This window comes from Sarcophilus harrisii, chromosome X, assembly GCF_902635505.1.
Source record: "Sarcophilus harrisii chromosome X, mSarHar1.11, whole genome shotgun sequence".
Taxonomy (NCBI): Eukaryota; Metazoa; Chordata; class Mammalia; order Dasyuromorphia; family Dasyuridae; genus Sarcophilus; species Sarcophilus harrisii.
The window spans coordinates 54,165,783-54,178,661 of NC_045432.1; the positions used below are offsets into that span (position 1 = coordinate 54,165,783).

Here is a 12,879-nt window from a genome sequence, read left to right on the forward strand (position 1 = left end):
GGAGAAAGGGGTTTCATTCTCCTCTCTGGGCCGGACCGAGTCCGGGACCGCTCCTGCTTAGCCCAAGCTGGAAAAGGGGATTTCTGTCCAGCTGGATTTTGGAGATGAGCCCAGAGACAGGCCTTCAGTTCCAAGCTTCTCCATCCTGATTCCAGCTCCGATGGCTCCCAGGCCCCTCCGAGAGCTGCCCAGGAAACGACCTTCCCTCGGCTCAATCCCTGGCGGAGGGCCGACCATGGCATGCCAAGGAACCCCTTCCGGGCCCTGGAATGCCCTCTTTCAAAGCTTTCCCCTCTCTCTCTCCCATTGCCCCAACAAGGCCTTGTTCACTTCCTTGTCGGGATTTCTCTGCTAGATCTTTAAGAACAAACTTCTTTTGCCCGTTTCACGTTTCAGGTTTGTAAATTCACTTTCGCTGCAGGAACCAGCCGTGCCCAGGGTGTGGCTGTCTTTAGGCAGGTCTAGAAGGCATAAAAACGGTCTGTTTCCTCCTTGAAGCCAGAGGTGGGGTGAGGTTGTGGCTAAAATTTGACAGACTCAGGCGTGTGGGCTTTGGGTAAGGAGACCCGGGGCCCATCAGAACATTAAGGGTCTTCATGGCTGCATGTAGGGACTCCTCTTGGGGGGATAAAATATCTACTATGGATGACTTTTTAGGTGTTAACTTCCCCAATCTTATATCTTTTAGCCACCGTCGTCCCAACGGTGGGGGGCTATTCAAACCTTGGGCAGAACCGTCCAAGTTTATTGGTGGGGATGTTCCCTGGTTTGCCCTTAAAAGAAAGTAAATGGGAGTCTTTATGAAAGGGTTGAAGAAACATCTTTGTCAGGATGAAAACATTTTGTTTCAGGACTAGTAAGGATAGTATAAGGATCAGGCACAATGGGGGTAAATGGGAATGACTGCTTCCTTAATTGCCCTGAGGTCCTGCATCACAAGAAACTCCCCATTGGCTTTTCTATCAAAGAATCGGGGTGTGGCAGGAAGACTCACAGGGGACTAGAAGCTTATACTTAGGAAATATCACAATCCGAGGTTGCAACCCTTCCCCACTTCCGGCTTTATTGGGAATTGACGTTTATGGGGAAATGTACTGGGGTGCTGCAGCTTAATTAAAGCTGGGGGGCGTTTGTGGCCCTCCAGGGAATCCCTTCATTTCAGACAGAAGAATCTTTTCTCCCAGATTTCAGGGGGACCATGGGAGGGTTTTAAAAGAAGCACAAAACGGTCATGTGGAGGTCTGAGAAGAGAAAATTGTGCCCCCCAGTTTCCCCATTAAATCCTGCCCAATAAGGAAGCAGGACAGGAGGGAATAATAAGAAAGGAGTATTTAAAGAACAGGTCACCAAACTGGCAAGGCAGAGGGAAAGTCTCAAAACAGTCCTTAAGTTTCCTTTCAATTCCCATTATCCTATGGGGGAAGGGGTGGCTGATTCCAGAGTGCCAGAGCAGAACTGAAAGAGAGGCCCCCATAGCAAAAAGACATTCGATGGCTTTACCTGACCCGTCAAGAGTAACCCTGGGATTGGTGGTCATGATGGAGTAAGGGAGGGCCTGGCCGAACCCCAGACCCCATCACTCCTAGTCCTGAGGAGACCAGAGGGCGAGGCTTGAGGCGGTGGCTCTATCCCTCTCCAGGCAGTCCCTCTTCCAGTACCCCTCCTGGTTGCACTCAGGACAAGGGCCGGGTTTTTTTCCTAGGGCAGTTGCATGCGCATTGGCGCTGCCCCATTACACCTGAAGCAGGAACCCCCGTTTTCCCAAAATGACAGCAGCCAAAAGTGGGCCTGCTCTTTATTTCTTGCTCTGGCCCTGCAGTCTTCCTCCTCTGCTGCAGCTCGGTCCCTGTTGCTAAAGACTCCAAAAGCTGTTTCTAACATCTGGGCCATGAGAGTTTGGGAGCCCAAGGCTTACGTCTGCAGCTTCCTCCATATATCTGGGGCAGATTGGCTAATAAAATGCATGCTGGGGACAGTGTTCCCCTCTGGAGAAGTGGGATCCAGATTAGTGTATTTTCTTAGAGCCTCTACAAGGAGGCCCTGAAAGAGAGCAGGATTTTCCTCAGCTCCTTGGGTGATCTCCCTAAGTCTGTCATAATTAACCTGCTTCTTAATCCCCCTCTTCATGCCTTCAGTGAGCCAGGTTAGAAAGTAGTCCCTTCTCTCTCTATCTGCGCTCCTCTCCTTGTAGTTCCACCAGGGTTCTGAGACAGGCACAGCAACAGTCCTTGGGGGGTGTCTACCAGAAGAGGACGATGCAGTCATGTCATCCACAAACTTTTAGGCCAGACTTTCAGAGATCTCACCAAATGAAGCGGTGTGAGAAATGAGGGTTGAGAGATTCTCCCCTTGTCGATGTTGCAGATTCTTTGTGAAAGAATTCACAAACCCAAAATTTGTGGCAAAAGGGGATTTATTTACACTGAGAAGACAGCTTTCTTAGTGGGCAAAGAATCCTGTTAGGATTATTTTTGCAAAAGTCTGGGTACATTGCCTGTGATTTTATGGGGTCTCTTTGACTCCAAGTCAGGAGCCAACTTCCAGATGAATGAGGAACTAATCTCCAACTCCATAGAGGGCCTTGGCTATGCCTCAGGCCTAGATTTCCAATTGAATAAGATTACTTATCTGGAAGTTGCCCTTATGAGTAGAAGGGTGAGCCCCTCCCAGAGGCCAGGAGGGTTTGAGACTCAGGCCCATCCTTCCCCCATGGTTAACATCGAGGCCTTTCAATAACCCTTCACCTCACAGATTAAAGGGAACACAATCTACATCACTATTACCTAGGTTTCTTTCAAACTTTTTACAACATGTTAATGTTCCATGATCCTCATAAGTTACAAGTGGTTTCAACCATTCTGCAAGTGAAAGGCAATCTAAGGTACTCCTTTTAATTGTAATATTTTATTTCTTCTGTTTTAAATTCTTTTAAACCTCCTTTGAGCTTCAGGAAATTTGTTTTCCTTCTAACCATTCCCTTTTGAGGAGAGAAGAATTCTTCACCATTCCACCTTCCTATCTCCATTTTCCTCATATGTATTTCTACCCCAAACTCACTGTGTTGAGGTTAGGCTTTAGTTGGGGTCTAGTGGCAGGTTTGGGGTACAGGGAGTCAAACAGAGCTCCCCTGCAACCCCCTTGGATTCGGTGCAAGGATACGGTGGTAAATGAGGTCTAGTAGCAGTGGGAATCCCCAATAAAAGCATTTATTAGCCCAAGAGCTAGATTGATAAAAGAAGTTTATTACTGGGTTTAGAAGTAGGAGATAGGTGAAGGCAGAGATAAGGACGGCACCGGACTGAGGGTGCAGTGGACAGAGGGTCCTCCCATGGCTGGCATGTTTGGAATCTCTGCAAAGAGGGGTTCCCAGTGTGGCCCTTTTAAGTCAGAGACTTAGCTCGAGGGGCTTTTGGGTAAAGCCCCAAAGTTGGCTCAGATCCGGTGGGGCTGGGACAGGTCCGCATCTTCTATTGGAATTCAAAGGGACCAGGATTTGTGAGTCAAAGGGTAATTTACATTAACTAGGGGGGGTTGGGAATCAAAGATTGGAATCTTTCCCACATCAACTGGATGCCTGCTTCCTGAAGCCTTGGTTCCATGCTTGTATAATCCTCTCCTTTATAAGAAATAGCAAATTCGTCCTCCTTTCTTTTCCTCCTTTTATTCTGCCTTCTCTTTCCAGTCTTCAAACCTTCAAAACAATCCCAAAACAAAATCGGCCTCAGGGCCTGTGTTTTTCATGTTTTACCTGATCTGGCACCCTTTGAGGTCATTAAAGATCTTTCTTTCCTCCCCCATAGAATCTTAGCATTACATCATCAGATACCTCTTGCCAATTGTTCTAGTAAATTTATCTTTCCAGTTAGTTTCTCTGAATTTTTGTGATTGTATTTCATGGTTTCTTTTCATCTTTAGTCCTCTTATCAGAAATGCTTCAAGGACGTCTATTCCATTAAAGAGCCATTTTTGCCCTATAGCTTCACAAGATAAGTTATTCTTAGTTGTGAGCCTATCTTTTTGGCCCCTGAATGTTATAGTCCAGACTTTTAGTAGAAGCTGCCAGGTCTTCTGTGATCCTGAATAGAATTTCTTGGGATTTAAACTGTTTCTCTCTGGGTACTTACAATTTTTTTTCTTTCATGTGTGAACTTTGGATCTTGGCCATAATATTCCTGGGACATTTTTGAGGGGAGGGGGATGAAGGTTCTTTTCAGGAGAGGATTGGTAGATTCTATCTTTACAGTGGTAGACCTGGGCAGTTTTTATTTATAGTTTCTTGAAATAAAGGGTCAAGACTTGAAAAAATATATCATGAGAAGAAAATGGGAAAACATTTTTATATTCAAGGGTTCTAATAAAAGCCTCATTTCTAAAACATATAAAGAACTGACCCAAATTTATTAGAATACAAGCCATTCTCCAGTTGATAAATGGTCAAAAGATATGAACACTCTTCAGACGAAGAAATTGCAACTATTTCTAGCCACATGAAAAGATGCTCCAAGTCATTATAAATCAGAGAAATGCAAATTAAGACAACTCTGAGATACCACTACACACCTGTCAGATTGGCTAAGATGACAGGGAAAGGTAATGACGAATATTGGAGGGGATGCGGGAAAACTGGGACACTGATACATTGTTGGTAGAGTTGTGAAGTGACCCGACCATTCTGGAGAGCAGTTTGGAACTATGCCCAAAGGGCTGTCAAACTGCATACACCCTTTGATCCAGCACTGTTTCTACTGGGCCTGTATACCAAAGAAATCTTAAAGGAGGGAAAGGGACCCACTTGTACAAAAATGTTTTGTGGCGGCCCCTTTTGTAGTGGCAAGGAACCGGAAAATGTGGCTGCCCAACAGTTGGAGAATGGCTGAATTAGTTATAGCATATGAATGTTATGGAATATTATTGTTCTGCATTGATTTATATAGTCTGTAGACTCCACTAGATGCTATTTTGGGGAAAATATGGGCAACCTTCAAATCTCCTGTTTTGGGGCGGCACCATTCTCTGCAATTTTTGTAAATTCACAAAGTAAATAATCATATTTACCATTTCAGTTGTTATCATGAGATTTAGTATGGGTAGACACACTGAATTCATTAAATTTATTCAACTTTTATCAAAAAAAAAAAAAAAGGAATATTATTGTTCTGTAGGAAACAATCAGCAGGATGATTTCAGAGAGGACTGGAGAGACTTATGTGAATGATGATAAGTGAAATGAGCAGAACCAGGAGATCACTGTACAGGGCAACAAGATTATATGATGATCAGTTCTGATGGACATGGCTCTCTTCAACAATGAGATGATTCAAACCAGTTCCAATAGTCTTGTGATGGAGAGAGCCATCTGTGCCCAGAGAAAGTGCGAACTTAGTATAGATCCCAATTTAGTATTTTCATTCTTTTTGCTGATGTTTGCTTGCATTTTATCTTTCTCATTTTTTCCCTTTTCTTTCTTGTGCAGCACGATAAATGTGGAAATATGTATAGAAGAATTGCATGTGTTTAAGATACATTGGATTACTTGCTATCTAAGGCAGGGGGGTGAGGGGAATGGAGAGAGAAAAAAAAATTGGTATACAAGATTTTGCAAGGGTAAATGTTGAATATTATCTCTGCATATGTTTTGAAAATAAAAAGCTTTAATAATTTAAAAAACTGTATCATGAGGTTCCCCTCATGATAAACAAAGACCTCTTTCTTACGGAGATATGTAAATCAAAGCCACTCTTAACCTGTGGGCCTGTATTCTTCTTAATGTATCTTTTGTAATTCCTAAATGAAGAAGCCAAACAAATCCTATGTGTTTTTGTAGGTCCTACATAAACCACAACAACCTTGCCCAAGGCCTGGCGCAGTAACTTGACTTTGCTTGTTGAACAAGACTATTGTTTCCCTACCCCTCTTATCAAAGGGCAGGCTACCCTACCCTAAACCAAATCACAGATGCTTAGTAGTGCTGGAAGATACACCAGCCATAGAAGAGATCCCGCACCTGAAGGAAGCTGGAACAATCACTAAAATCTGAGGAACATGAGATAGGCAACTTGTCCATCTATAGAGAAGGAGCCGGCCTAGAAGATGGCAGAGGTACTTCCCAAAGTATCCTTAGGCTCTCTTCTTGCACAAAATTAAAAGCTACCAGAGAAGGAGGGAAAAAAATCAACAGTCAAAACAAAAATCAAAGATCCCCCTTTGTGAAGAGTAGGAGGATAGTTGTGACTAACTGATTGTTCCCCTCTCCCTTCACACTCCTACCTTCAGAAGGGTGAACACAGGCTAGAATTATATCTATTATACAACAAATATCTGCAATCTAAGGACATGATTTTTTTTTGGTTCCTCCAGGAATCTGTCTTAGAACTAGGAGGGCAACATTTAGCTAAATTGACCTTAGACTAGCTTACCTCCAACCCAATGATTGAGCAGACATGTTTGTAACACAGACCATCCTGCTCTGTGTTTTCTTTCACAATATGAGTGATATGATAAGAAATACACTTTGCGTAACTATATAACCTATATAAAATTGCTTGTCTTCTCAATGAATGGAAAGGGGAGGAAGAAGAGATAATTTGGAACTCAAAATTAAAAAAAAAACCCAAATAGTAAATATTTTTATGTATAATTGGAAAAAATAAAGCATTTTTAAAATGATGCTGATTAAATTTAAACATGAGCTGTGGATTTTCAGGGAGCTGACTATTTGATATTTATTAGCATACTCCTGCTAGGGTAGATTTGGGGTTTTTGTTTTTGTTTTTGTTTTTGGTTTTTGCTGATTTTGATTTGGAATTTCTTTTTTCTTGGCTCTTCTAAGAACCTTGAATGTCCATCTAATTTATCCTTGGATCTGGATGTAGACACTCCCATTGGCTCTTCTAGGGATGTTGTGGAAAGATGGGACATCCAACATCTTCAGATTCTCTGAAATTCTTGAGATCTTCTGGCCAAGGGGTGGAGAGAAGAAAAGAAAAAGTAGAGGGTGAAGCTTAGGGCAGAGACAATCTCTCTGCCAATTATTCATTCTTAAGTGGTTGGAACTCCTTATCTTGGCTAGACGCTCACTGAAAGTTGTTGAATTGTAACTAACTGCTGGTCTTATCCCAGTCTCAAAAGTACAAGAAGTTTGAATGCCTCAAACTTGAACTTTGAATTTTCAACAGACTTCCCAGGCCCTTTTCATATCCAGTTGACTGTTTCTCATCTGATACACTATCAGGGCTGAGTGGGCTGGAGTTGATTTTTATTGAACCCTGAGGGACATTTAAAAAATTTCCTTTATAATTCAAATAAAAAAAAATTTTTTTTAAAAAGAAAGCATATAAAAAGCTGAGAAATAAAAGGGTTGTTTTTTTTTGGGGGGGGGTAAGTGAACAATGAGAACCTCTGGTCTGTTTAAGATGCTATGAAATGATTTAAAAGTCAGTCTTCTCTTCCCTCACTCCTTATTACCTTCACCCTTCTCTTCCAGAAAGTGTTCCTTTACTGAGCAAGAAGTTTCTTTTTCTTAGTCCTTTAGTAGTTATTGTTTAGTCATTTTCAGTTGTGTCCAACTCTTGGTGACGCCATTTGGGGGTTTTCTTGGCAAAGAGAGTGGAATGCTTTGCTATTCCCTTCTCCAGCTCATCTGACAGAGGGTTGTGACTTGCTCAGCTAGTAAATGCCGTCAAATTTGAACTCAATTCTTCCTGACTAGAGACCCTTTATTCTATCCAGTGCATCATTTAGCTGCCCAATTTTGCTTATTCCTAAGAGTATATTCAAGGGGAATGTTCAAGAAAGAAATTCCTAGTGATTATTGTCCTGAAACATTCATTTCCCAAACTGTCTTTTTATAGATTTTCCTTGTTTGAAATTTCTACAAATATAACCTCAAATTACCCTGGGGTAGAAGCTCGTGTGAGGATGTGTGTGTGTGTGTGTGTGTGTGTGTGTGTGTTTGTGTGTATGTGTGTGTTTGTGTGTGTATGTGTGTGTGGTGGGGAAAGGAGGGAAGGAGAATTATGCTGGCTCGGACATTTCTCTATAGACTAGAAATGCTTGCTTTTACAATAATGTTAAAATTGTGTATCATGCTTTCTGCCAGAATTGTGCCTAAAAATCAGAGTACACAATTAATATTTTTATTCTACAAGCTTGCACAGAGGACGAATAAAATTAATATAAGGTTATTTATTCAGGGGATGAGGGAAACTGGACAAATTAGAAAAAGTCCCACTCTTGTTATGAGACCTGTTCTTTAAGCTGAACTTTGAAGAAAACTAGGAACTGGGTAGTGCAGTGGGTAGAACTGCTAGAATTAGAAGGGCTCCTTTTTGTGAGTCCAAATCCAGCCCTCAAACACTTGCTAGCTGTGTGACTTTGGGAATCTCACTTAATTTAGTTTGCCTCAGTTTCTTCATCTGGAAATGAGCCGGAGAAGGAAATATCAAACCAATCCGGTATCTTTGCCAAGAAACCCCCAAAATGGGATTGTGAAGAGCTGGACATGACTGAAACGACTCAGCAATAAGGAGAAAGGGATTCTAAAAAGCAGGTGATAGCTTGTACAAAGGCATGGAGATGAAAAACAAAAAGCTTGGTTTCAGGAATAGTAAGGAGGTCATTTGGACTGAAATGCTGACAGGAGAGTGATGAGCGAGGAACCTGTAAAAATAGGCTGGATTTGGATTGTGAAGGGCCAAGCTAAGAAGTTTTATTTTATCTTAAAAGCCACGGAGAATCCCAGAACAAAATGATAGCCTCCTGAGACTTGCACTTTAGGAAATGGAATCGAGATCTGGTTAAGTAACTTGGCGGGGGGGTGTCATCCTGGCATATGAGTCACTAGAATCTGTGATAATTAAAAGAGCAAAAAGGTGGGAAAGAACCTGATAAAGGCGACTGAGAAGGGTGCAAAAGAGAAGTGAGGTGGGGATGGGGTGGGGAATACTTCCGGGTGTAATGGAGGGGGGGGTACCAGGTCAAAAAGAGTAACCAATCAGTGGCTTCAGCCTCTCTCTCCCGGGTCTTTAAGATTTTCCCCTAGGATTGGGCGGCGTTGCCAAAGCGAGGCTGAGGCATCGAAGAGGTTACGGTCGCTCCCTCTTCCCAAGCCCGAGTCTGTCCATGGCGGTCAAAGTCTGGGTGGACATCCTGGTCCTGCCTATTCTGCTGGCTGTGCTGTTCCCGCTTCATGCATGTGCTTTCTACATCCAAGTCGGTGCCCATGGGGAGGAGTGCTTCTTTGAGCAAGGCACGAAGGGAGCCAAGATGGTCCTCAACTTCAGGGTGATGCAGGGAGGCTTCCTGGAAATAGACGTGGACATCACTGGCCCTAACAACGATCCCCTTTTCCAGTGGGTTCGTGAGACGAGTGGCCGCTACGCCTTTACAACCCACCAGGAGGGCTCCTACAGGTTTTGCTTCAGCAACCGTGCGTCTACTTTGGTGCCCGAGACAGTATTGTTCTCGATCGACAAGGACCAGGACCCCAGAACTCACCTCTTCCAGGATGAGGACAGGCTCCATGTCAAGCTGGAGAAGATGATCAAGAAGCTGACTGCAGCCATCATGGTAGTCAAGCAGAAGCAGGAGCACATGGAGGTAGGGGAGAAAATCCACAGGGTCATCAGTCAGAACACTAACCACAAAGTAGTCCTTCTTTGAGACTGCTGTGATACTGGCCATGACCTTTGGCCAGATCTACTACATGGAGAGCTTTTTCCGAGACCAGATAATGGTATAAAAAAGGACGGTTGCCCTTTCCTTCCCAAAGTCAAGTTCACCCATTACTGAGACTTCACAATGAGTCTTGGTTGGGGTTTTAAAAATGAGATATCCCTCGGATATCCCTCAAATGCCTCGGGGTGGGTGGAAGAATAAAATTACTCATTTACTAAGCTAATATGAACAGAAACCTTTCTCTTTGGTCCAAATTACAGAATACAAGTGGACACCATGACTTGACATGGACGAGACCACGCAAGAGGACCCTGAAGTGAGGTGGGTAACACTGACTGACTTCCGAATAGCCACCCTGGCAAATCAGATGGCACCCTTACCCTCTTCCCACCCCTCTTTTTGGTTCCACTTTCCCGTTGTTTTGTAATTGATGCATTTTGTCCAGAAAAGAGAAATCTTGGGAGTTATTTACTGTGGGAGAAGGGGGGAAGCTGGTTTTGCAGTGCCTACTGGAAAAAATCCATTTCATTTTATTAATTTCTCTTATTTGTACAATTGACTTCTGTTTCTCTAATTAAGCCCTATTATCTACTGTCACTAAATTAATGTCATTAGGAAAACATGAAGTTATTATTAAAGTACAATGTGATAAATCATTAAATCCTCTATATAGATAATAATGAACTTACACTGGACTTTCCAAGATATGCTGTTCAAACTGGCTATTTATTGCTCCTTTTCAAACTGGATTCTGGTTGCTCCCTTAGCTTCACTTTTATTTTAAAAGTTCTCCAAAATATATTCCCCAAAATGCAAAATTGAAATGTTTGTCACATTGAACCTTAAACTTCAAATGTCTTCATTTGAATTAGAAAATTGTCTTTCTAATGTAGAATAAGTAATTAACCAGATTTTCTACCTCGCACTTGGAATTGTACCAACTTGGTTTGATATATTAGCAAATAGTAGTCTTCTAATGCTGGCCTAGCTGCAATTCCACCATATAGACATTTTGTTAGCATGTATTAGTGTAATTGGGAAAAACCTAGAAGCGGGTGGCCAAAGAGTTAAAGGTTTAGGGATTTTGTTGTGATGTTGCTAACATTTTATATATGAGTCAACAGCATTGCAACCATATTTATAACTTCTTCCCCCTCCCCTTTCATTTTAGGCACATCTCATTTAGAAAATTATTCCTTGGTTTCTGAAGATGAATCTCATATTAAAACATCTGTTTGCTGTGTGGAACAGAATAAATGATTATATGGCAACTGATATATTTTATTTGTGCTTCCTTTAATTCCCTTTTTTCATATTCCAGGTTAAAAAAAATTCACACTTTTACACAAAATACTTGAGGCATCTCATTTAAAAAATTATGTGTTAAAAATAAATTTAAAAAATAAATTTGCTTGTTTCACCTTGGTTTAATTGTTGAATATATATCTGGGAGGGGAGATCCCTGAAAAACAATCCAAAATTAATTAAATATGTGAATTAAATGGACATAGATCCAATATGATACAGGTTCAATAAGAAAACAATTGTTTAAAAGGAAAAAAGGTCAAGAAGAAAAGACAGAAAAATTCATTAGATTTGACATTCTGATCGTCTCATAGGTCACCTTTGAGAGAGAAATTTCAGGTGAGTTGTGAGATTCTTAAGCCAGTTATTATGGGGTTGTGAGTCAATTTGTAAAGTAGCATTTATTAAGTGCTTACTATGTGCCAGGCATGTAGAGGATACAAAGAAAAACAAAAGATAGTCCCACTTCTCAAGGAGCTCACATTCTAATGGGAATACAGTAAGTAAACAACTATGTACAAAAAAAAATTAGTCCACAGAGGGAAGAAAGCACTAGATTAAGAAGGATAGAGAAAGCTTCTCTGTAGGGTTTTAGCTGAGACTTGAAGCTGGGGTTGTGGGGAGGGAATAGCTATTGACATTTTACACACATTTCACAAGCTTTAGAGTTTTCTCAAAGATTCCTTCTGGATCCAGAAATATTTGTACATTTCCTTTTTTTTAAGGGACAGTTTCTAATTTTAGTGTCCCATGGATTCAAGGATCAAGTATTTTCTCCGTGAAATCCCACTGCCATGATAAAATGCACCTCCCTCCTTTCTTGGCAAAGGTAGAGGACCCAGGATGGGGAACATTGCAAATAATGTTTAAAAAGAAAATTGGATTGATGAGTTGGCTGGAGGAAGCTAACTGCTTTGTCCTCCATCCCCCACTTCAATCCCCATCCATGTGAACCTTTTTTCCTATAAGACATGGATCTCTGGGGGAAGAGAAAAGTGTATTAAGAAATAAGAGTGATGCAAAACAAAAATATCAATAAAAATTCAAATCCAACCATTCAAGGGTCCTTGCTTTTGCTTTATACCCCACTCCCCGTAATCAGAATTGCTCCCTCAAGTTTTCTAATATCAGGAGGAGGAGAGGATGATAATTGATCAGTCAGCAAGCATTTATTAAGCATCTACTATATGCAAGGTACTATTCTGGATGCTAGAGACAGCAGTGAAACACTGCCTATCCTCAGGGAGCCTACATTTTTTTAGGAGAAACTTGCCTAGAGTTGTCATATAGCTAGTAAGTATCTGAAGCTGACTTTGAACTCAAAAAAAAAATCTGACTCTAGATCTGGCATTCTATCCACTGTGCCACCAAACAAATGTATGTATGTATGCATACATATACATAAGTGGCAATTCATACAGTTATACTTGAAATTAAAAAAGAATAGTATCAAAACCCAGTGTTCAAGTTTACACAATATAGCAAGTTACATTGATCACAATTTAGGATTATGATCATTATTACCATTTTTATCATTTTGTTGCAATAATAGTTAACAATAAGCACATAAAAGGCCTTAACTTGTTCATCCTTTCCAGTTTAATTTCATATTGGTATAGAAATCAGTTATTAGAAATTATTCACATTCTATAAATTCATATATATAGTAGATACATGATAGTTCACTGAAACCCCAGAAAAGCCACTGTAAGCTCCTACGAGCACAGATACCCATATCTTCAGGTATTATACAGTAATCCCAAGGCAAAAATAAATTCTTTCAATCCACAGTCTATTGAAACTAAATTGACTTAAAGATGTAGCTCTAATACATACTATTCCAGGTAAAATTTTATAATTTTCAAAAGAAATGGGCAAACTATAGATTTTAAAAATTGC

General features: G+C 41.1%; 1 protein-coding gene across 1 annotated transcript; it reads left to right on the forward strand.

Moving 5' to 3' along the window:
- The first annotated feature begins 280 nt into the window (after positions 1–280).
- On the forward strand, positions 281–11,031 carry LOC100932741 (transmembrane emp24 domain-containing protein 2). The gene is made up of 4 exons (XM_031944542.1): positions 281–396; positions 9,029–9,597; positions 9,936–9,996; positions 10,847–11,031. The coding sequence occupies exons 2-3, from the start codon at positions 9,121–9,123 to the stop codon at positions 9,993–9,995; spliced, it is 537 nt and encodes a 178-aa protein (XP_031800402.1). The 5' UTR covers positions 281–396; positions 9,029–9,120; the 3' UTR covers position 9,996; positions 10,847–11,031.
- Positions 11,032–12,879: the final 1,848 nt, after the last annotated feature.

Bases quoted from the DNA above. Each gene is read 5' to 3' on its own strand.
- LOC100932741 (XM_031944542.1), top strand. From the start codon at position 9,121: ATGGCGGTCAAAGTCTGGGTGGACATCCTGGTCCTGCCTATTCTGCTG. The intron at 9,598-9,935 runs GTAGGGGAGAAA...TCCAAATTACAG, and splicing joins AGAAGCAGGAGCACATGGAG to AATACAAGTGGACACCATGA.